This window comes from Amblyomma mixtum, chromosome 8, assembly GCF_055824585.1.
Source record: "Amblyomma mixtum isolate Tamu chromosome 8, ASM5582458v1, whole genome shotgun sequence".
In the NCBI taxonomy this organism is placed as follows: domain Eukaryota; kingdom Metazoa; phylum Arthropoda; class Arachnida; order Ixodida; family Ixodidae; genus Amblyomma; species Amblyomma mixtum.
Genome location: NC_143019.1, coordinates 88,448,372 through 88,473,654, shown reverse-complemented (window position 1 = coordinate 88,473,654; position 25,283 = coordinate 88,448,372). Strand labels below are relative to the sequence as shown.

The 25,283-nt window shown below is 44.0% G+C and overlaps 1 protein-coding gene across 1 annotated transcript; it reads right to left on the bottom strand.

Annotated features, from left to right (window-relative positions):
* On the bottom strand, positions 1 to 25,283 carry LOC149333413 (pancreatic triacylglycerol lipase-like). The gene is made up of 6 exons (XM_089557718.1): positions 25,227 to 25,283; positions 7,460 to 7,755; positions 5,444 to 5,703; positions 4,783 to 4,971; positions 2,598 to 2,628; positions 1 to 250 (listed from the first exon to the last, which is right to left on the bottom strand). The coding sequence occupies exons 1-6, from the start codon at positions 25,281 to 25,283 to the stop codon at positions 1 to 3; spliced, it is 1,083 nt and encodes a 360-aa protein (XP_089413844.1).

Sequence of the window (25,283 nt, the reverse complement as noted above, 5' to 3'; positions counted from 1 at the left end):
TCAGCGACCAGACCAAAACCTTTTCGAAGGTATACAGTAAGGGGGGCTCTGGTTAGTTCTCAAGTACTGGTTCCCCCTTCCATAATGATTGGTGCTGTTGTAACCCATTTCGCCTATGTCCTTGGGCGAAGCCCTTTCTTGACATTTGCCACTCTGATATTCCGCCCATCCTCCTCTGCAAAAATATGACTTGAACCTGCACGTTTTTCTGGTTATCGACTCAATAAACATTGCAGGAGCTCGGTAGTGACTGCAGAAAAAGGCACCTGTAAGACAAAAAAAAAATAGCTTAAAGGGTAATTCAGCGAGTTTCCAGCAGTTCAAGATGTAAATGAGGCGCAAAAGTAACACACTGCGCAGGAGGTTGGCAACGCACGAAGGCAAGCCTTGACTCTGAGCTTCAATTTATTGTACATTCGATAGTATGGACCCTGATATTACTGCTCATATCGGGAAGAAAATCATTACGTGAAAAGTAAAAGACACATAATGGAAAGAGACAACAACGACACTTGACGGCTCCTTCAAGAAGCTGAACTTCGACGTACTAATTATCATTCTCAGGAATTGGGGACAAGCGCTTCTGGTTTTCCTGGCTGGTGCCGCATGGCTTTGAAGATTTTAAAAAAATGGTGGGGACTTTTACGTAGTTAAACCGAGTAGGACGTGCAAAAGCACTTGAGCCCACCGCCTCAAAGGCAACAAACACCATGCAAGATCTTATCATCAACCGCTATCGGCAGCTGCGCGCAGGAAGGGGGTTAGGGTGGTTATGCGCATTGACGGAGCAGCTCAGCAAGGCATCCGCCGCTGGCGCTCCGTCAAAGGTTGAGGCTTCGCACATACCTCCGGTTTTTCAGTTTCGCTAGTGATGTACCGCTTTCGCGCTACAATAGCGCGTTGACATCATCTGTGACGACATAGAAAAAAGACCGTGAGCGAGTGGCTGCACAACAGAACGTCGAATTCGGCCCTGGCTGGAACTGCCCCGGATTCCTGGTAACACGTGTTTTCGGGGAGAACGCCACATACTTAGGAACATTCCCTATTAGACACGCATATCGCCGCAAACCTTCGCTACGTTACTTTGTTTATTCTGAAGACTGTTGCACACGGCTCTGTTAGTGGCGAGAGAGACGAGAACGTTTACATGTCATGTTCCAGCCGAGCGTAACTGGTTCTACAGTTTTCGAGATTATTGCCAGTACTTTAAGCGCGTTATCCATCTCGAAAGTGCGTTGTCGTGTTTAAATTGAACGCGACCGGGAACAGTGGTCATTCCGTTCTTCGAAGACCACCGAGCACGCTTATTTCTGTGGTTATCGCTGTCGCAGACTCTTTGAGAACTCAGTTCAAAGCAATAAAGGCTCCATCTCAGCACCACATCAGTCTTCTCGCGGGTTCACTGCGTTGTCGCCACCAAGCGACATCTGGTGGAGTTGTTGGACCACGGACCTGCTGAATTTCTGAAGAGGAAGCCTTGCGCACAGCCAACGGTTTTTGTGCTTCGCTAACCTCGTGAGCCGCCAACATTCCAAAGGCCCATAGCACGAAGATGTCGAAGAGTGATTGGACCTATTCGGTGAGTGCCCTCACTGAAGTCACTTGGCAAAGATATAAAATTAAAAACGATTTGTCCTAAATGCAAGGCCCAGTACGCACGTGGTATCAGAATCACTTGGCCTCTCTGGAGATGCAGGAGAGGTTCAAGAGAGAACCCCTTATAAGATTCGTTAGCATCGTTGGCAAGGAAAGACCTTAGCTTTCTTTCCAGTTCCGCATTCAGCACTCCAACGAGAAAATGAGCGCCTACGTAGATGATGCGCCTTTTTCGTAATGCGAGTTAGAATCTCAACGTGTAGTGCGAGGAATCAAACAACAGTTCTTCCCCGGATTGATATTCAATCCACCAAAAATAGTTTTAGGGGTAGCAATCGAAGAGCGACCATAAAAACTTAGAGGCATGAGCACGCTAATGTCACCGAGAATTGGAAGGCTGCTACAGGTATAAAAGCCGCCTATTGGCCATGACGACCAGCAGCAATGGTTTACCTGAAATCATTCGTGGCATCGTTTAGGACGTGCAGCGCCGACTTTTGCCGTCTGCAACAGAACCCTACTTATGACACTTGCGTACATGGTACGCGAGAAAGTCTGGCAGGCCTTAGGCGTCCTGCAAGAAACGACGCGCGTGCCAAAGCCCCTAGCAATGACCTACCCCAAAGCAGTGCGCGGTCCTGGGCCAGGCATGACTTCTCAAGTACTGAGCGACGTGAACCTGCAGTGCAAGAACGCCGACCTCGTCCAACCACTCGCCCAGCCTACGAGCACCTCTCAAACGCTATGAAGTGTGACTGCTGGAAAACTCATGACATCTACTGTGCTTCCGCTCTTCTGAAGCCAGCCAAACACTGCGAAACTTACCGTGCAGGCTAATGGGCCTTCGCGCTTTCTGCTATGACGCACTGCGACCACGACGCGTACAGTGGCCACCGGAAGTTGGCGACTACTTGCGCCACTGACAGTACTTGCGAAGCCATTCATTGAGATCTTCATTGCTCTGAGCCTCACGTTTCGTACCGCCGAGCCGCAGATACGCACATAGGCCGAGCCGCAGATAGCCAGTCCCTGTAGGGGAAACTAAAGAGAACCGCCTTCAGAGGTCAGGTTGCTTCTCATCGAAACGACGAAGAACCTCCAACAACGACAAACCCAATTTCGGAAACGAAGTCCAAGACGAGAAAACCCTTGCTGAGGAGAGCAACACATTCGCATTATCAAACCCGTTGTCGCCCACCTCACTCCGCCTAAGTTCCGAGTCGACCTTCAACATTAACCCTGCCCCGCCTGACCACTGAAAAAAAAAATTTACAGCGACTACTCCTATTCCTCAAGGTTTGACGAACTCTTCTTGCTAGGCACCGAATTGTAACAGATGAGAATGGCCGACCTCTCTACCAAATTCCCTAACGTGCGCTGCCGCGTGTGCACAAGCCGTCCGTGACAAACCGGAAGTAGTGCTTCGAGACGACATTGTTCAACCACTTAATAGTCCGTTGGCAGCGCTGGTCGTCTTCGTTATGAAGAAAGGCAGTCCTCCTCTCTTCTTATCCGCCGATTAAAGCCGATTGGAGTGCAGAACAAAGAAACACGTCTACCTCCTACCCCGCATTTCCGTCATTCTGTCCGCTCTTGCGATGCTAAGTGCTTGGCGTCCATTGATTTAAACAGAGGGTACTGATATATCAACGTCAATGACAGGGACCATGAGAAGACAGCCTTTTTCATGCCCGGCAGCCTCTCTGAATTAATGCTAATGCCATATGAGCTCTGTTCTACAGCAAAGTCTTCCAGCAGTTAAAGGAGACAGTACTGGCAGGCCTTAAATGGCAGATTTCTGTAGTCTTTGTTTTCACCTCGAACTTTGACACCTGCCTAAAAGGGCTTCGGATGGTGCTCAAAGCACCCAAGTCTTCAGATCTAAAGTTTAAACTGCAGAACAGCCACTCTGCTTACGAGGAGCCGCTATTACTGGGCCACAGGTTAAGGAAGGGTAGAGTACGCTCAGAACTAGAGAAAACTACTCTTGTCGTACGGTTTTCCCAGGCAGCCGACAAGAAACCTGTGCGCACTGTGCGCTCACTACCGATGGTTTGTCCTGACCTTTTTCGAGCTTTGTAATGCCAAGGCAGGTTCCACATTCCACACTAAAATTATGCTTCCCGAAATTTCGCCTGTTATTCAACTGCAGAAACCTAAGTTTTGGTAGCTGCTGCAGACATTCCTAAAAAATGAAGGGATTGGGATAGACACACTATTTCAGCCGTTATACTCTGTGTGTATCAATGCCCGCTACCTGGCGTCAGATGAAGTTATTTTTGCTCATGCAGTTCGATCGGAAAATCTTAGCTGGTTCATCCATATTCACTCTGCTGTGTGCGTCTTTCTCTATCCCATGTCCAGTTTTGCGCGACCTCACATACCATGGATCACAGTTACCGACTCGCCCAAATTTCTACCCTTGTCACGGTATATGAAACGCTTTTCGTCGTAGAGCGGCTTTATACCGCCTTTTGTTCTTTCTTACGCAGTAGAAGCGGCATTTGTTTTTCCTTTAAATAAATTGTTTCATATATTTTCATTAAGCATAATGTTTCACAAAGCGCACTCAGACAGCAGAGCTAACATGCCTGCGGCTCGCCAAAGGTAAGCCTGCCCAGACCTAGAGTATTCGCAGCAATTTTTAAATGTATAGCCTCCGTCAAATGTTAAAAGCTACGGGAGATCGCAGCTCAGGCTTGTAGTAGGGTCTAGTAGCATACTAGCAAGGTCTAAGATTTGCATGGGGAGGAATGTAATTGCTTCTATCTTGAGAAGGTTTGGAAGGCTCTGATGTTCCCAGCTAGCGACACGTGGGGCACAGAAGCAACCCTCCTGGGCTGTAAACATTTGACAAGGGTTTTGCGTTCCAATTGTTTTTTTATTCATCGCCAGAAAGGTAAACATTCGGCCAGTGGTTTCCGGCTGGTTTGTTTATTCCTCAACTCACTGATGCACTTGAGATACTTAAAATTGTTACTAAGGAAACCTAGAACCTTTCATATATTTCTCAACTGTTCTGTGCTCACGTAGCTCTAAAGTGTCGTTTTCGGTAGATCAATTTTCATTCCGGAACTTTTTTGGAGGTCGTTCGACTAATGAGGACTTCGAAAGATACGAAAGGGTTGCGAATTAGAAACCAGGAAGCCGAAAAACAGGCTTTAACAGAGATCGCATACGTACTTGTTAGGCAACCTGGCTGGTCCGATCCTCCGTTTGGCCAGAAGTCAACGTCACCGACGGTTTGGTTAACTCCATAGTGCAACTGCCGAAGCGAGCCGGCGTTGGCATGGATAACATCAACGAACTGGGCATCCCCTTTGGATAGACACGCCCTGCTGCCTTCAAAAAGAGGACCGGCAGGATCAAGGCCTGCAAGAAAAAGGTTGTTTACAGTGAGATGTTTCTACAGCTTTACGTTTCTTCTTACTTTTGTTTGATATATATGAGCCAGGTTAAATTAGGCCCAGCTGCAAAGAGCGCCGTAGGACTCTAATAGTATTGATTCTTTATAACCGAGTTCCCCTGAGGCTTGGTTGAATATTATACAGAGACTACAGACATTTGTTCTTCCTTCAACAACCGCTTATTCCGAAATGCAGATAAAAGTACTGGCCTAAAAAAAAAACCTTTCATGAGAAAAGCCACACACAGTTCTGTGCTTCTAGGGATTTCTGTCAGGTTTTAGTTAGCGCTAAAAGCTTTGTTCTCTTTTCAGCCTGCCACTCTTATTTATAATAAGCCTCTCTACAGCCCTGCTTTTTAGAAAGGGAGCGTTAAACACTTCGATCTTACTTTGCATAAACGACAGCCGCGAAAGAGCTTTATCGTTTACTGTGCATACCTGTGATGCGTGCAATCTTGGTTCCTGTTTTCATTTGAAAGTGTCGCCCGCAAAATCCAGCGACCTGAGCACCTAGACTGAATCCAATGAGGTGAGTATTTTCAGCCCGGAGTGTGTATTTCGAAGACGCCATCATTTCTTGAAGCAGCATCGACAGTAGAGCGCCCGGCATCGGTGTATTCCTGGCTGCGATAGGGTAGAGAGGTGCCGCGGCTCCCTTTGCCCAGTCCACAACCAGCACGTTGCAGTCGAGGAACAAGGAAGGCAAGAGCGGGCGATGTGGTAGTTAATTATTTGCTCATCGCTTCTGCATATCTTTTTTTTTTTGATGATCGCATCATTTCAGAAGTTGTACCATCATCCCGTACTGCGCGATCGCCTTATTCCACAGCCAATTTATGTATCCCATCGTACTGACCATAATCATAAATTCGGTTTAGTTTCTTCTAATACCAATATTTTTCCCAGTCATTTTTGCTGCGTACCTCGCGTGACTGGAATCACCTTCCCATAGGTATTGCCAACATCAATAACTATGACATGTTCCGCGAAGCTATAGTTAGCATTGTATATTCAGGGGTTATTTAAATTTGTCTCTTTGCTGTATTTTCTAATCTTGATCGTGTGTTTTGCCACTCCCCCTCTGTAATGTTTCTGGCCCTGAGGGGTACAATAAATGAAAAAAAAAATGAAAGCGTCTTTTTCACCCATGCCGTAAAAGGACTGAAAATAGCGAGTCTGCTACAGCTGATCAGATGGCACTCTTTAGTGTTTTTGCGTCCTGTTTTTCTACACTTCTTGATTGATTCCGTAGCTTACTCTGCGGAGCAAATAGTTACGTAGAAGGCAAAGCAAAAAGAGACAAGACTATTTTATGAGGATGAAATGTCGTCCGCATTGCGCAAAAATCATTTCCCTTCTTCCTAGTTATCCTTTTTTCCCTCTTTCCCAACTTGTGCATAATTTTTTGCCTATGTACTGTAGTCTAGAGAATACAGCTCTGTTTTCTCAGTAAGCCCGACGTGAGTTAACAAAGCAGTGATCCCCACAGTTTCGTATTTCATTAGGTGAAGTTATTATATCGAGAGCCGTTATTGAGAGCCCATCCTGAGCTGTCGTGGGACTAAGTGCGTTGTACTTTTTGGCACCGATCCCAGCGGCCAAGAGAGAAGGATATGCAGAGAGAGAAGGGGTAAAAACGGAGGTACGCCACCGCAGAGAAAGAAGTTGAAAGGAGGAAATAAATTACTTGCTAAAACAGAGTACGGGTTAGGTAAAATATGACGGCTCTCGTCGGATATATTATCTAAGGCGTTGCCTTAGATAATATATTTGTAATTTTGTTTGTTACATTATCGTTCATTGCCTAACAGATTAGGCCATCCTCAGTTAAAGTGGAGTATCTATCCTTACGCACTATCCTAAATTCCTCTACTCTTCCTGTTACCGGTTCATTTGTGGGCCTCTTCCTCACTCGTTTTCTTTCTTCTCTTTTCAAATCGAGGCTAATTTTAAACGTCGCCTCTCTATGGACGCTACACCTCACTTTGGCTAGCTCCTCCACATTCCTCACCTTGCCGGCACTGGCTCGCAATATGAATTCCGTTTCATTATTTTCAATTCCAATTAAGGCGGCATGCGCATTTCGCAGCAGTTCTACTCTGACCTCTTTTGCCTTAATGCTCTGTCCCGCAGAGCCTTCAGTGTTAAAATTTGTTCCGCACGTATTACCGTAGGGTAAGTGTTAAAGGGACAGAAATAACCGACCAATTGCGCCCTGGCAAAGGAATGACTCGTAAAAGAATCGCTGCACAACTCAGCGCCCAGGTATTAGAAATACTTGTCTATAACTGCGCAGACAGGTTGTAAAGTGCCCTAAAAGTACATCAGCATTAATCGTACAGTCCGACCGAAGAGCACCTTCTAAACAGAGACGCACTTCCCTATAAAGACAGCTTTTAATGTGCACGAAACGTATACGAAAGGAAAACCGCAAGGTGACTTACAATGGTGCGCAGAGCTTCAGTCAGTGTTAGCACCCAATCTTTTTCGCCGCTTTCAGTAAATCCGTGTATAATGGCAGCGAGGCATTTCGAAAGATCCCATCCTTTTGTCCGATAGATTTTACTCCATGTTCGCAGAGTTACTTCTACCCCCCGGGGGCTATCTTGAGAATAGAAAAAAAAATTTGTTCCAACTTCTGCGGGCGTTTCAGGGCCGCCGAGATCTATTCTCATACGTTCTTCTAATTTGAAGCATCCTATGTTTGCGTAGCATGGGGATCCATCTTCTCCTGTCCTTAAATTCTCCACCTGCGAAAAAAAAACAACACGAAAACATGGTTGCCAAGCGTTACACAATAGTCGCATTCTAATGTTCATTGTTGTTGTTGTTGTTTACGACAGTCTGTTTATGAGCCCAACTTTGATACCTTTGTTTTCTTTCTAAGTGGTCTGCACTTTTCCTTTCAATAAAAATTTTTGTTCTTAGAACCGGTCAGCCATAGTGGTGAGCAATGTCCTAAGTAAATGTATTTAAGGCATTTTTGGATTGTTTTCAGCCTTTCTTTTTTATTATAGGTTGTTCGCCACACAACCTGTAGAACAGGATAGGAATATTTTATTGTAAGTGATACTCCACTCTTATGAAACCGAAAGGCCTTGAACGACTTAGCAGCATTTAAACTGAAATGAAATTATGCTGATGTGTAACATGCTACTGGTGAATTATTGGTATTCTTTTATTTATTTTCAGTAATAAATACACCTTTGATTTCTTATTTGTTCCAAGTGCTTAAATTTAAGATTCATTTTTTATCATTGCATATAAAAATTAGTCTATGAACCCCAATGTCAGACACTGCCTGATAGCGGTTGCAAGTACAATCGAACTTAAGCCTCTAATAGGGGCTATTCATATTAGATGACCAGTCTGTCTTGAGCAGCCTATCGTGGGTCAAAAGACTACATGACTAATGCTATTATTGCAGCAGCTTTTGGAAATTTTGTCCTCCTGAGCACACTTTCTGTTGGGTCATGCGTACAACTGCAGACAATTTTTATCACACGTAAAAATCAAAATTCTGATCCTTTCTGGGAGCGTTGATCTTTGCCCGGCAAAAAACGATGCATTTATTGCTCATGAAATTTAATTTCAAACGCTTTCCGACACTCAATTCAAACTCGTAACGTCAAGACCACAAAGGATTTAGATTACAAAAAAGGCAGTTCGAATAATCATGAATGTTCCATGCGACAGCCGCGCAGACCCTATATTTACAGAATCTAATATGTATCCCTGAAATTTAGAGAACCATGTTTATCAAGCGTTACGAAGCAGGACAATAAACAATTACAGAACAATGTTAATCAAGCGTTACGAGGCAGGCATTAAAAAAATTCAACAATGCTATCAGCAGTATTGCAAACCCAAAGTATGCGCACGCACCACTCGGCACCTTCAACAATGGGAAATTCTACGCCTGCGCACAACAAGTACTTAAATATCTCCTTCCATTTTTCCGGAATTTATCCATTTTTAGTGCTCTGTTAAATGTACTAAACTGCATGACTATGTATTTATATCATGTACCTGAGCTTGTTGTGTGTTGCCATGTACACGGGGCCGCGTCAATGCCATCTTGAGGCGGTCTGCGACCCAGTGAACACCGCTGATATTCAAAATAAACCTATTTATTTATTTACCGAAATATTGATTGATTGATTGATTGATTGATTGATTGATTGATTGATTGATTGATTGATTGATTGATTGATTGATTGATTGATTGATTGATTGATTGATTGATTGATTGAAACTTTATTGTTCTCTACGGCTTGATTTATCCTGCGGGGACACTGGCCCAAAGCCTTTGCGACGATGACCCAAGCTCCTGAATGAAGTCGGTATAATAATGTGCAGCAATTTGGAACAAAGGCATTTTTAGCAGGAAAGAGTTTAGGAAAGCAGTTTTTTCATGCATTGTAAGTTTTCATTATAACAATCAAGACGACCTCAGGTATTCCGTCAGCAGGCTTTTGTTTTCTGTTAACGTTTTTGCTATCGTCAAAAACCTTCCTCGTTTCTTAACTGCTCCATATGAGCAGCTAAAAAACTTCAAAAGATTTTCCTACCCAAAGAAAGAATGGATCATTACCTCAACTATTTCTATAAAAGTACGCTACAATATCCGAATATTCAAAATTTTTGTCCCAGAAAATTGGACATGGTAATACGCCAATACACTGTTGAGGCAGGCGTCAGGTAGTCAGTGTTCAGTAACGAAAACTACTAAGACGAAACACACTGCTTCAACCATTCTTACTGAAATGCTGGTCATATGCCTAAGCAGTATTTCCTGGCGCAGCCGTTAAGCTATGCTATGTTTCCCTCAGAAGACACTGTGCGCCTACATTTTATCATGACTCGCTACTTGTCGTCACTTTCCATAGGACATTACCTCAGTCGCCAAGCATGGGAGACACCAGTTCCTTTAGCTACTGGCAGCAATGCTATTTCAAGTACACCTGCGATCAATGGCATCTATAAGAGAAACACTTCATGCGTGACGATACCTTCAAGGTTTCTTCGACACTGTAGAGATGCCAGTTATTACCACGTCCTTGATCAACTGCTACTCTATTTAAATTGAAGCGGCGACGGTTGCTTGGCTTTCGTCGATGACCATCCGCAGCAGCCACACAAAGCAAGGCGATTGTCACTGCAAAATAATTCAGCGGTGCTGCGGTATAAGATTGTGATCGGCTACATTCACGCATCTCTCAGGATTTTACATGCAGCTCGAGTAGACTGTGGTCTTTACTGCCGCGTTTTTAAGGTGTCCATAATGAAGAAAAGGTAAAAGCGTTTTATTGTAAAATCATCAGACTAGGATATTCAGTATATCATGAGCATACGAAAAATTAAAAAGGCTGTTTCGCTGGCCTTCCTGCTAGAACACATATCAGGCCAAAAGAAAAAAATACGGTATTCTGTAAGACAACATTGACGAATCGATCAACCAGAGCATTATTGGTTTATTTGGGTTTAACGTCCCGAAGCGACTCATGCTATGAGAGACGGCGTAGTGAAGGTCTCCGAAAATATCGGCCACCTGGGGTTCTTTAACGTGCACTGACATCGCACAGTACACGGGCCTCTAGAATTTCTCCTCCAAAGGAATTCCAGCCGCCGCGGCCGGGATCGAAGCCGCGTCTTTCGGGTCAGCAGCCGAGCGTCGTAACCACTGAGCCACCGCGGCGGGGCCAACCAGAGCATTAGGCTTGCGAACTATGCGAAAAGTCAATGCTACCGCATTAAGTTTGCACCTTCCATACAAATTTTAGCCGATCGTGTAGACATCATCGGATGGAACGCGACAGTCCGAAGCCTGACCTTGCGTGTCTTTAACACCTCGTAAGGCCCGTTAAAACTAATTTAACAACAGAAAAAAGCCTTTCATGGAGAAGCATGTTGGCTCCACCACGGAGCAAAAATGTGTCAATGTCACGCGCACTCGTTATAGCGTTTTACTCGTTGGGGATTTTGAGTATGCCTAGATGACAAAGTTTTAGATTGATTTTAGCTTGAAACTACAACTTCAAGCAATATCATGAAACAACCGCTAGCTCGATGCGTTTTTCGCAATCTTCGCCAATAGATTTTCGCGTCTTCGCGTGGCAATTTTAGAAGCGATATATTATTTATATATTCGAATGTTGTCCAGATGTAACGCACCGGCAGTGAAGGCAAATTCCTGAATTCATTAATTTTGATACACAAGGGTGAACCACAGGAATCGTTTGCATCATTAGGGGATACTGACGCCGGTAAAAGATAAAATGGCAGCTATGAAAGTGCATCAGACTATAGGGTTTCTTGCTATTTCCTACAGGCAAAGCTGGCGGCGCTGCCCTTCAGCTACCATGGACGCTCAAAGCGTATTGGGCTGGTGAGCTACCCGGTGCGGGACAGTCGGATTCCGAAAACACTGTTCTTCTGATGGGCGCGCATACGTGCTGCTTTAGAGAAGAGAGGTGATACCAGCTGCTCTTCAGGATCGTGTTGGAAATATCTTAAGCGACAGTTATGTTACCCGCAGGAGAAATTTTCCCGCCGATTTCGAAGCAGGGTGGTGACCGCCCATTGCATGCAGACGAAACCTCATGAATCCACGGAAATACCCGCATGCTGTGCAATTGTCAGCATACACCCCCGGCACTTAGTTGTGGTAGGACAGGTTTCCGTTTCATACTTCATGGTTATCTTTGCAAAGTCTGTACGCGCAGCGATAAGACATGCTAAGAGCCGTCAAATGGCGCGCCAGCATGCAGACAACTTTAACGCAAACGTAGTGCGCAAAAGCAATAGTAGCGAAAACGCAACTGCTCACGACGACAATAAAAGGTTTCTCTTTTCCGAAATGCCATTAAAAAAACTTCTTCAAGTGTAAACATCTTTTCTTTTAAAAGTGCGCCTATTAAACACGAAATGTTAGTTTCTGTGGTGTACAATACTTGCCCAATAGGGGAGCAAGCCTTTAATGACTGATCGTTGTCCGTTAGCGGAAACGGTCAAACTATAGCTGTCAATCATCCTGATGACGTGATCAGGGATGTAATACGCCATAACCACAAATCATTGATTTCATCGTGGAATAGTACGTCGTAACCATTAATTAGTAATTAGTCAGCAATTAGTAAATAGTCATTATCTATTCCAAGATTCAGACAAATGCATCAGTAGCATGATCTAGCCAATAAAGTCACTAGAATTGACAACAGAAGCGTAGTCTTTCATTCACAAACAACGTGCAATCAGCAACAGAGGCAGTCAAATCGGCGCAAAAAGGCTTTCGTCTCGCCCGCTTTAGACCGTCAAATTGTTATTTTTTTAGCCAAACTTTGCATTTACATGTTTTTCTGCTCATTTGTTGCAATTTATAGTAGGATATTGAATATTAGGACGCTCTTGATTATCGAACAACGTTTATTTTTGCATTATTTTTTGGCCCAAAGTTATAGTTCTACAGTCGGTAGCGCACCGGCCCATGATGCTTACAGCGCACATGGTGCCTGAAGTGTTCTTGAGGAAGTTCCACGCAAATTCCCATACACAGGGCGGCACCTTTCCCTCTAGGTAACAATAAGAAACTATAGACATCAAATGAAACTACCGCTTCATTGTTCGTTATCACCATGCTCCCGTTTCTCTGCGTGTGGCTGCCTGCTTCGCGCACGCTTATTTCTTTATCCGGGAAGCTGGAAAACCAAGTATTTCAGCAATACTACCAAAAAGTAGACTCGTTAGGAGCATCTATTTTTACTTTGCGGCAAACGAAGCGGCCGAACGCTCTATAGAGCATTCTAAGACACTGATGTAAGAAACGGAGAAGAAAGGCGTAGGGAACGTGGATGGAAGCGCCAAAACAACGAAATGGTTACGCGGCCACGCAGAATGAATATAATGAGCCATGATTTGCTTTTATCTTGAAATAAATATTAAAGGGATAACTCTCTTAAGCAGTAGACAGTCAGGTTGTCAGACGATGCATCCCTAAGTGAAATCCAAAAAAAAATTTAAGTAGATAGCCCGAACATTATGTATTTCGGTGCTCCAAATCTATTGAAACCACATTCCTATCCACTCCAAAAGTTGTGATTTTGTACGGATGCTGCAAGAGGCCCCTTAAACGACTTAAAAACAAACTCCTTGGGCTCTTTACTTCCGACAAAGAATCTGCCGTCTAAACGATATTTAGCACGCTCTTAAGTTTTTAATTCTGTATAGAACTCTCTTATACTAAAAAAAGCAGACGAGATTAGCGCGCCTGGTTTATCGAGTGGTGCCTCTTATTCTTCTCAAATATCATGCACAGAGTTCATTATTCCCAGATTTTATTGCTGAGTCACTTGCAAATTGAAGGATATACGAGAAAGTATTCGAGGACCGTACAAGTGAAAACATGTGCTTACCTGCAGCATAAGCTCTTGCCAGTGCGAAAAATTTGCCGGGCACCAACTTCATGCTGAGTGAGGATTTGTAGAAACAATGTAAGCAGTTATAATTCATGACGGCGTTTTTCATTAAACCTGACGTCAGGAACTTATGCCTACGCTATACCAACCTTTAAGAAAAGAATGAATTGTTCTCCTAAATATGACGCTTTTGTTATAGCCGTCAAATGCGATAGACAGGATTTTCTGCCATTTTATATATTACAAGAAATGGCATAGCTTCGGAACTTATACCGTTTGCTGTAGCCACATTTCCCTCATACATATATATCATTTAACGTAAATGTCTCAAACCACAATACATTCAGAATATGTACAGAAAGAACAACTGACCAGTCGATGCATGCAGAACACTGGAGGGATCAATCATCAATCGAGCTTTTTTTCTCAATTTGTTCTGCATCGTTATATGCATCGCAATATTTAATACTTACATATATATCGATCTCGTTAATATTTTCTTCCCGTGCAGAAAGAAGCCTTTATACTCAATGGGTGCTCTCCTTGCGGCTCAGCTGCGTGCGCTTTATGTACCACACGGAAATGGCTTCTGTAACAATGGATCGCGCTCCTGCAGCTGTATTATTGGTGTAACTGTCAGTATGTATCAAATTCGACGATATCTCAAACCACTCGTACATTTTCATGGACGTCTGAGGCTGTTGCACCTCGTTTGAGCAGAAAAAGGAAATAGCCTTAGTCGCTTTGGGACGTTAAACCCCATAAACTAAACTAAACTAAACTGAAGTAAGTTGCTGACGTCATGTTTTCGGTATTTCGAATGTTGATTGATAATTTGGCCGACACAACAAAACTTTTTTGGGCACTTCGATCTGTCGTAAAATTGCAACGGAACACTTTTGCATGACCGTTGTTCTTCTGTGCGGCGATGATTTCATTAGCCCCAGTCCCTTTGGCAACCAGTTTCGCCTTCCTAGCTCGCTGGCCAAACCATCAACAATGGTCCCATGGTGAAACAGTGCGTAAGAGCCACATTGGCAAGGCACCAAGCGGCCCAGAATCTCTGTAATATGGCCATGCTGTTTTTTTAGAGGTGCACGAAAAGAAACTTATGTGCTGAGGAATGGACCATCTCGAGACTGTGTCAACAACAGTTCTGCGATCCAGACCGGTTTTGAAGTGTGCTATTTCTTTTTAGAAGGGATGAGGTGTGCCATCACCACAATTGCATCTAGTACTCAGATCCGAGGATTAAGGAAAAGTTTGTAATATATTCTTGCTTGTTCTAGCGATGTGCTACTTAAAATCCAGTTTTTTTCGACGAAGTGTGAAGTCGGCGTCACCAATCATTTACTCGTGTCAGTGCCGCAGCGTCGTGTCGAATCGCCATATATGTGGCAGTTATAGCAGAATCATGCGCAACATACACATGGAAGCGGCTGGCAGAAAATCCTGCGATTTATTTTTGGTGCTGTGCTTGAGAGCTATAATACGGCCAAGCTTTCGTCACATCGAACTGGCTCGTGAGCGGGGTAATTGTTACAAATTGTTAACCCTAAAATATTTTGCACAAAATCTCTGAGAGGGTTGCAGCGTTTCACGTATAGGAGCTGTGGACGCTTCGTTTAAAGTACTTTTTGATTTACAAGTCAACCAATGGTGAGCATCATATAGACTAAAGGCGCGAGAGCGAGACCAGACTTAGTTATCAAAAAGGTCATTTGCATCCAGTATAGCACTCTTAGCTTGGAAGCAAAATTATTTGAAAATCAAATGGATGGGAAACGCAAACGAGGCGACCACGAAAGGTGAGGGAATAAGATGACACAAGCGCTATTCACAACAGCGCAATTTTATTTTTAAAAAATGCACTTATGTACCATTTCGGGAAACGGCCAGTAAAGAGCAAAGCAAGAACTGCAAGAAAAACCGATAAGAGCAAAACCTAATCAGGCGTGGACCAGGAAAAGGTTACAGATGTGAGGTGGCAAAGAAGTCAAGTTGTTTCTTTTAATATACTATCGAAGGCTCACTTAAACAATAGGGCCCTTTGTTTTCTGTGTGGAAAGCCTACTTATTTCGCGTGTGCGCTCGTCCGTTGATTGATTACAATAATTCTACACGATCTCGACCAACTCACAGTCCTCAAAGCATCATAGGGGGTCCTGACAGCGTGACACCTTTGACAAGCTAAATGTTTTTTCACATTCATGCCAATAAAATGATCACCGGAGCGACAAGTAATTCAAATAGCAGATAACCGACTCTCCTCTAAAGTGGAGGAATTGATTGAAAGGAATGGCGACCATAGCCGGGAGTGGCAGAAAGTGTTGTGGGGAGCAGAGGTTAAAGGAGGGAAAGGAAGAATTCGCGGCTGCAAAGTGGACTCGGTCGGATTAGGACATGGCTATTTGCAGGCTACTGGCGCAGTCACAGTCAGAGATGCATTAATTGCTTTCGGTGCCATGCAATATGAGAAGAGGTTGATTTCTTTTCATCAAATTATAAAGTTGGACCAAATAGCAGTGTTATGGCTAAGTAGAACGTGTTTTCGAGTTAGTTGGTAGATGGTAGTTGCGCGATACACACACACTGGACAGGGTACGGCACGAGCGCTCGGTATGTCTGAAGCATTGTTATGGCACTACTTAGTTGCTATCATTAAGTTTGCGCTTCCCTAGCAAGAAATTCATAGCTCCAGTCATTCATTGCATGAAGCAGACTGCTTACCGCCGGGGCTACTGCGCTTCTGAGTTTCATCGTAAAACAGTTGTTGATTGTTATTTCTGCTGCTTGCCGGTTGACTTGCTAGCTGGGTGGGATGAACGGACTGCTAATGATCATCGTATTTAAACAGTGCAATAACGTTGAAAAAATGTCTGACCTAACTCCTGTTTCCTTTCCCTGAATATGATATCATGTGACTTCTTACTCCCAAACCACGCAAAAGAAAATGACTTACCACATTAATGAGAGCATTCTTCATTGAGTGAATCCACTTTCTTTCTCCATTTTCGGAAAATCCGTGTATAATAGCAGCGACTGGCTTCGTGGGACCCCAGCGTTGTCTCTTGTACTGGCGGTTCCACGTTTTAAGGCTTACTTGTACCCCGCGAGGATTGTCTTGTGAGTAAAACTTAAACTTGGCTATTTGCAGGCTACTGGGAGAGACCTTTGTCTTCGTGGATGACGCAACTGGGCAGTTGATAATAATGATAAATATAAGGTAGTCGACAGATATAGTTGAACAGCACAGCCTATCTGAAAATAAGGCCATTTTAGAGCTTTTAGAATGGACTGTACATTAAAATTTCATTAGAATGAAGCCACGATAACTTGAAACCACTGGCTTCACTGTCAAGGAAATTTCAGCTGTGACAAACCTCGGAACGAGGCCGTACATCAAAAAGCAGTCTTTTTTGTATGATATTAAAAGCCCATAAAGTGAGAAAGCGTCATTTTATTATAGAGCGCTGACCAAGCATTTAGTATAAACTGCGCACGGTTGGCCAAGGCGAGGTGGTCGTTCAGCTGCACTCACAAAAGCCGGACACACAATAGAAGTCGTAAAGAGTAGGAGATGGGGAATAGAGAGGCAGGTGGTTTGGTGGTGGGTGGCGCTTCTGGAGGGTAAAGGTGGGCAACGTGGGTGGGACGGTGGAGGTTTGCGGTAGGTAGGGGGCTGCTCCGTAGCTAGAGAGGTGTGGTGAGGAGGGGGCTAGTAAGTAGTGTTTCTTAGGGGCGAAGGGTGGTGGTATAGGGCGGAGGTCCTGGTTTGGGTTGTCGGCTTCACTTTATTTGACGACAGATTTCTGTGAGAGGGGATGATAGTAGCTCTGCTTTATACAGTGCTTAGATTTAAATAGGCAGCAGACCACTTGGCATAGGTCGAAGGCAGAACGTAGTGAGGAAAGAATGAGTCAAGACGCTGTAATTACGATGATTGAATTGTGGGAAGTATGTGGTATGTGGGGTTTAACGTCCAGATCAATATATACCACCTAGAGTTTATGGACGTCAGTTAACATCGCATAGCACATCGGCATTCCTGCATTTCACCTCCATCAAAATGCGCGACCGTCACAGGGATAAAACCTGCGAAGCCAATTAGCCACCGCTTTGGCAAAGTATGCGCGCTTGTTAAGGGTAACAAGTGGCTTGGGCTGAGGTAGGTGTTTAGATGTAGTTTTCAGTTGTTGGTAGTATTTCATATCTGAACAGCCCCAAGTCTGAGGGCTTGACCAGGGTTCACAGGTGCCTGGATGTGAAATTCAAAGGCTACCTGATGAACCAGCTCACTTCCTGTTATGCCTGCATGGCCAGGAACCCATAGTATGGTGACTGACGATGCGCACAAGAAGTGTTCTTCATTTCAGTGTTGCAATTTGCCGCCGCTAAAGGAAGCGAATCGCTGCATTGACACTATGTGCATTTTGAATACAGTATGAAGAAGCTCGTATAAAAACACGATGGCTTGTGAAAAGGACACTATCTGAAGAGTAGAGATTTTGAGCATTGCTGCACGGGCCACGAGTACGAAGACAGAGGTCTGGCTGCGAAGGTGCGAAGATGACGCATACGGCCGACTCTCTCTCATGGTCACGTCGGTGCATGCTGTGGTCTGTGTGGGTGTAGGTAGGTTAGAATGTAATACCCATGGCTCTCTGCACCCGTTATTCACACCAGGGCATCTGTGATGCGGCAAAAGGGGTGGTTGCATGGAAAGAAACACAGCTCGGAAAGTACCTTGCTTTCTTTAGGATCTAGCGACCTAGATACTGGAGAGTCGAGCTAGCTGCCGGCCTCTACGGAGACGAAGTAATGAGGCAAGCTGAAGTAAGAGGCCCGTGTCGTGGAGCGTCTGGGTAGAGTTGAGTACAACGACATTCAGAGACACTTTTCGGGGAATGTTTACAGCCGAGGAGACTGCGTTGTACAGAAGTACAAAAGGGAAAATAATTTTTATAAGCGGGACTGCTTGCACTAATTGACTACCTTGATTTCGCTGCAACCTGCACTGACGTTTGAGAACAGGCCATACCGGATGTGGGATAGATTTACATGTTTTGATGACTGAGTTAACATTCAGCTGATGACACTTCATGCACATGAATGCTTAAAAGTTTAGGTGAGAAAACTACTGGATTTTGATTCGGAGCTAAATAAAGCATCTGTTGACAGATATATATTTGTTACTTGGATAGCAAATAAATCTTGCTTAGCCGAGCGGCACGATGAATGACCAGCGCCAGCTCATTTCCGAAATCATTATCACAATGATGCCGCCAAGCATTCTGCTTTTCTTTTGAAAGATTTCTGTGAGCGCTTTAAGGTATGAGAAAGGTGTGGGCATGAACGTGAGGAGCTTGTGTAAGAAAAATTGTGGGCTGACACCCGGGGGAGTCTGTCTACTGCTGGACCCCCCGGCCCTCCACCATATTTGTGCTTATTTGGTGGTAGTCTGTTGATGACACCTTTTTGGACATGCGACTTCGGGCCGCACAGATTTCTCTGAGCCCCAAAATCCGCGTGATTGTGAACCAAACAAAGAAATGTATAATTGATTTGAAATATATACTAAACGTCAGTAGGAATCGTTCAGTGGCGGGAACGCTAAGGATTATGCATAGTGTGTTTTGAGAGCAGCAGTGAAAATCTGTAGAAGTTCATCTCCACAGCATTTCCGACTCCAATGTATTACTGCAATGGAGCCAGGGCCGGGAAACGATCTCAGCAGCTGTAGTTTTGGAAGAGAAACTCTGATATCAGGTTAGTTCCATAATATTGAGGATATCATTTGGCCTCAAAACAAAGTAGTGTAAGTGAAATTTTATTCCTAATAAAGGTTGCGAAAAGTGTGAGTGTGGACTGAAAGTGAGCTGTAATCCTCTTCTTACCGACAAAGGTACAAAGTTATAATCGCCATAAAGACCCCAGTTTAAATAGAACAGCCTTATAACAGCGTGAAGTGGTAAGCAAGGCCAAAATAACTGTCAGCAGGGCAGGATTTTGGTCACCAGAACTTGATGCAATCCCTCGTTGTCGTGACATCAAAATCCAAGTAAAATGTGCTGAGGAAATGAAGAACTCCCTGCTACCAGCAACAATTATGGTTTATCGCTCAGCCCCGGTATCAGGCGCCGTGCCTAGAAATTTAGACTCAAGCGTGCACAATAATAGCATTCGTCTTCGGAAATTAAAGAATAACTCTAATCCGACTGTATTCGGTCTGAATTCATCATAGCTAAGAAAAGAGCCGACAGGGAGATTTGGAAGAAGGTCATTTCAACAAAATATCCCACGTTTCTTTCAACACAAAAAAAATGACGACACAAAAGGAAATAATGTATTGTTATGAGCTGCACGGCTTTGCAAACAATATCAGAACAATTGAAAGCACGCGTCATCACTGCAGTACTCTGCAAACAATTCCGAACCTGGAGTGTTGCCATTGTGCGGCTCCTCCAGCTTTCCGGGAATTGTGATTTTGCAGCGTGCCCCGCAGAGCACTCGCAATGCAGTTTTTCACAAGCATCAACCACCTGAATACACTTTACGCAAAATCAGCTGCTTTTTGTGGCTTCTGTACATATACCCTCCAATATTCAACGCCATCTGCTGCCTTTCCTCGCTGTTGTTGTATTTTGGTGCACTGTACAAGAATTTTTTTCAACCCTTTCCAGATTTGTATTTTTAAAAGCAATGAAAGATACGTTGTGCGGTCTGTCTAGGTAGGTTGTAAACAAGGCGATCATCATGCGCGTCGCCGAGCCTAAAGGTTAAGCAATTTTAAACTAGAACTCACTAATAAACTTTTTTACCTTCTATTGTAAGAGGCAATATTATATTGCTAATCATCAAAGGTCCCTATTCCTTTCAAATTTTTTGTTTCGAAATATCGAACGTTAAAACGGTGCCTTGTAAGCTCGCTCTGTGCGCTTTCCTGCATTACAAATATGTAAAATGGCGTCGCTGAGTGCGCTGTTAATTGGCAGATGTCTTAGCTTCATCTACAACATGAGCACAGAAATGGCGTCTGTATTTGATGCATAAGGTATTCGAGCGATGTCATTTTATAAACATGAAATGCTGTAGAATTATGTTGAAAAGCGCATTTCTGACGTTCGATACTTCGAACCGCATTACCGATTTTAAAAAATAAAGGGCTCACTCTTGACCCTGATGGCCTTCAATTTCGCAAAGTGGTATTCCATATTAAACTGTAAAATTAAAAATATTGTAAGGAAGACGACGGGCATACGCGCGAGCCGTATTGCCATCGCCTGGTGCACGCTCCTGGCTCGACTAGCTGACCTCGGACTGCTGTTGGCCCTGCTCCCATTGTGAAGCTTCACCGAACAAATCCCACCTTAAAATATTATTAATTATTTCAAGTTCATTAATCGCCTAATCATTACGCTTTATCTTGCAGGTGCACAATCTTTATCTTGCAGGTGCACCTTGCTACACAATCTACGTGCACATACCGCACAGGCATACCTCTCAGTTTTTAAAAAGCTAATCTGCAAAGGCTAAAAAAATCAGCCTATCAGCCATGTAATGTGTTATCAATAATCCCAAACTGTCCCATCAGCAGTCGCTTGAAATGATGCTTGCTGCAGCGACGAGCTTCTGGCGCCTCGTCCACAATTTATTTAGAAACCCTCAACCAATTTTAAATTCCAAATGCGATATTTGTTGTATAAATGCAATAAATATAAGGAGCTCCTCTCAAAACAGCTATCACCAGTATAGAGAGAATAGAGACACAAAGTGAAATGAAGCATTCATTACGCTTTAAGAGCGCTTTAAGGCAATAATTTCTAATAATTTTACAAATGTAGAAGGAAAGGATGGAAGGAGGTTTTTATTCCACGCATGTGTACATACTTGAGGGGGAGGGCAAAAGGCATAGTAAGCCTGAGGAGGCCCGTCCCCCCTGGTGCACGTGACAAAGCAACACAGCGTAACATGTATAACAGTAATGTCACATAAAATCAGCACGAATGGAGTACGAACGAAGGAAATTGCAAGGAAGAAAATTCTTGAAGGAATTCTGTGTGCCATTTTATGCTGTGAAACAATGCCGAGTTTCTGGCAATCTTGCCATCGGAGCAGCTGCGGCTACGTATTCTATACGACTGTAGATGTTCTCAAACATTGCTCTTATTTGGCTCTCGTAAACAATATCGGCGAATCAAGACACAAAAGAGAATATTTTTTCAGCCACGCTAGTTTTACTTCCTTCATTCCGCATTTTTTTTTTACCTGATGCTCACTGGCATTGTTAGCGCAGAGGCCCACTAACTTTCGTGCCACAATGCATGGGAGTCTTTTTTTTTTAAATATAAACGTTTTCATACTCAATACTTCAATCTAATAAGCGATTCATCGCTATAATTCCCAAAGCTGGGAGCACCTCATTGGAGGAAACAGAACTTAAAGGCGCTTAAAGTAACAAAAAATCGGATATATTATTTTATTAAACTATAACCTGTGTTCCGGTCAAGTGTCGAACGAAAACTCGTCCACTCGGCGACAATCTAATTAAAACATAAAGATGCATAAGTTGCAATAGGATTTGCCGGGCTAGTTAGTTCATTTTTGAATTAAAGATTTAACTGCGCGAAAGGGTTAGGACAACAGGAGACACATTCACGACACTTGGAAGCGCATCTGCGCTTCTAAGTGTCGTGAATGTGTCTCCTGTTGTCCTAACCCTTTCGCGCAGTTTAATCTTTAATTCAAAGATGCATACCTCGGCCACAAAAAAAAAAAACATGACAATTCTGCTATTATGTGGGAGCTGAAGGTCATTTGCCTTAATTCTTTGTTAACGTTTGCATCAAGGATCTCCGCATGCTGGCAAAACAGGGCAGTGACTTAATTTCTAGGGGAAGAAGGGTGAAAAGAAGCGGTAGTCATTTTTCATTTCTATTTGTGTCGTTGAGCTATCGCGCAATCCTGGCAGCGCTTAGAACTTCAAAATTCATGACAACAATTCCCCACCCCTCACAAGGACTGAAGCCGTAGTTATTAACAGACAAAACTCAAGAACAAGGACTACATAAAATGGGTCAAGAAGCTACGCAGAAGTTCATATTAATAGTAATAAACCTTATAAAAAGACTAGTTGTTTAAGATCAAACGCGTAGTGCGTGCGTGGAAAACGCCGTAAAACGTACGGAATCCATGGTTGCTTCAGCCAAAAGCCAGCTATGAACCATATGTCCCTTCGCGTACATGTCCTTTTTCCGATGCTATTAAACAAAATCTCATGTTGCTTGTTAAAAAAAATAGCTACGATTTAAGGGGCTGCTGTCAGGAAAACTAAGAGGCGTGTCCAGCTTCACTGTGGGGAGGTCAGCAAAATCAGTGGTTGGCATTATTGCACTTTAATAACTCATTTCCACACGCGTATAATTCGTAGGGCATTTTGTGCAAAAATTTTTAAAGTGTAATGAAATTTAAAAGCATTCACGCGATTCTTTTCGGAAAATGAAATTGGATCAGGTACGCTTCGTTCCTAGATTGGAGAATTAATTCACAGGCGCGGTGTTCAAAGTGTAGTGCGGTGTTCATTTATTTGTTCATTACATGCTGCAGGCCGTAAAGCCCAAGAAGGAGCTTGCTGCAAGCAACGCAAATCGAAATGCAAGCAAAAGAAATTACGAGCAGCAGAAAATGACTGGTAACTCAAGACATAAAATAGTAACTGGTCTCTTATAAACTCAAGAGATTGTAGACAGCTGACGAACTATCGAAATCAATGATTGTCAACGGGAAAAAAGAGTGATGAAATAAACTAGTCGTAGCACAGTATCGGGCAAGAGAAAGAGGGTGAGAATGGCGGGTTTTTCGAATTCTTGATAACGTCTGGTAAGGTGAGTTCTTTCGAAGTTCGTGATTAAATAACAAATATCAAAATTTCAATCGAAGTAATTTGCGCCGGGACTGAAGGGTAAGGATTAAGTGGGATTGCATCAGTGAAGACGGTACCATATCGTACCCTGATTGTATTGCATGGTTAGGGTACGATATTTTACGGCATAACTGTCCAAACGATCACTTTTACATTTCGCCTCGATGACAAGACGTCCATTGTCGCTGGGGATGAATTCCCTAACCCTGTCTTCAGGCATTAGCTGAACCTTTGTAGCGGTCGGTGCTGAAGGAGTTAAATACGCGTTGCTCCGCTTTGCAAAAAGAGATGCGTCCGATCATTTGGGGAAGGTAAGAAAATGACGAACTGCTTGTTTCCATCCACAGGATTTGTAGCATTAGGACCACGTGCTCTGCACGAGGTGATCGCCTGGCGAACGCATGCAGGTCACGTGGCAGCCTCACGGCAAAAATGTCTTCGTACTTCGCGTCATGGAATGCAAAGTTGTCCACTGCCATACGCCAAATTGGCACGGTTTACCAAGTAGACCTTCACGAGAGATCCGGAGTCTTTTCGGGAATTTGAGGCTCCGCACAAATGTCTACTGTCTCTCATCAGGAAGCTTTCCCTGGTTGCCGTCAGAAAAGACTCAATTTCCAAGAATTTTGTGTTGTGAGTCACAACTGTCAGTGAATGGATTCACCTTCTAACACACCTGTCCACGTGTGAAGGGGTTGGGCTTTGAGTGGCATTGAGCAGGGTCACGTGATCATTTGATTCGTTGAACGTTTCCCCAAAAAAATGAAGGGCCTCCCTAGGCGTCGTGCGCTACTAAAAGCCTCTGTTTTTCTCCTGTATAAAGCGCTCCCATTTTTTTTCATTCCTGCCATAAAAATGAGGTATTGTTACGTTATTTCTTTCACGACCCGTCTCTGCTACGGCAGCCACCAGCCGATGTCTCAGTCCCAAAGGCCCGACTTGCTGAATAGTAAACGCGACCCTTGGTCTCCACTCCAGCAGTTGGCCCAATGCAACAACTGGTTCGCAGCTGCAGGGTCCGCGCTACAACATTCTGCCGGCGTCTGGATGAACTCCACTGGAATCATGACTGCAAGGTTTGGTTATTGTTTGTCACGAACATTTTACCCGGTTTTGTTCTTAGTCCAGTTAACAAAGGCATTGCCTATGGCTATTGCTTGAGCGTAATTCCAAAGTCATTTAAATACACGATTAAACAACGTGCCTTATTTGACGTTAACAGATGATTAGTTTAAAAGCAGCGACAGGTGACTAGGTCCTGTCTTTACAGGTAAATTGTGCAAAAAGGAGGACATTATTTCTATTGCAACGTACTTGTTGACGAAAGGTGCTTTAATACCAGGAAGCAAGACGGACAAGGCCAGGCAAGCTGAGGCAGCAATGGCGACCGATCCCTGACAACGCGAGCACTACTTCGTCGTCGTCAGCTATGCGCAACCTGGCAATACTAGGTGGCAGTATTCCCCCCTTATGAAAAAGAAGAACGTTGTCGTGATTCCGACAACATCGCTGCCGACGTGAGCGTAAAACAGAAAAGAAAATAAAAATGAGCAAAGTGTATCAGTAGAAGTGAGTGACGACATCAATACGTTTGCGTTACGGTGTATAGTACAGCTTAAGCCGCACACCGTACACAATGTCAGAGCTGGGCTGTAGGCGTCGCGGTTGCGCGTCACCGTCCGGAAGCACTTCATAATTAACATCACTCACACTTTGTATCGGCCAAAATAGCGGCAGAGTAGTCTCTCAGACAAGCCTTGGCGACAGACAGGAGTCCATACCCAGAGTTGGTCACCGGGTTTGTAGTCAACCTGTCGGTGGGGAAGGTTGTAGCGGCGCGCATTCGTGCTCTGCTGTTGCCCGATGTGCACGCGGGTCAGCTGACGGGCTTCTTAAGCACTTTGGGCAAACTGTTGGGCGTCTGGGGCGAGTTGGTCACCAT

Coding starts and splice junctions, on each gene's coding strand:
- LOC149333413 (XM_089557718.1), bottom strand. CDS start 25,283: ATGGTGACCAACTCGCCCCAGACGCCCAACAGTTTGCCCAAAGTGCTT. Junction 5,704..7,459: donor CTAACACTGACTGAAGCTCT/GCGCACCATTGT, acceptor GCTCTTGCCTTC/CTTGTTCCTCGACTGCAACG. Junction 251..2,597: donor CTGCGGCTCGGCCTATGTGC/GTATCTGCGGCT, acceptor CTTTTTCTGCAG/TCACTACCGAGCTCCTGCAA.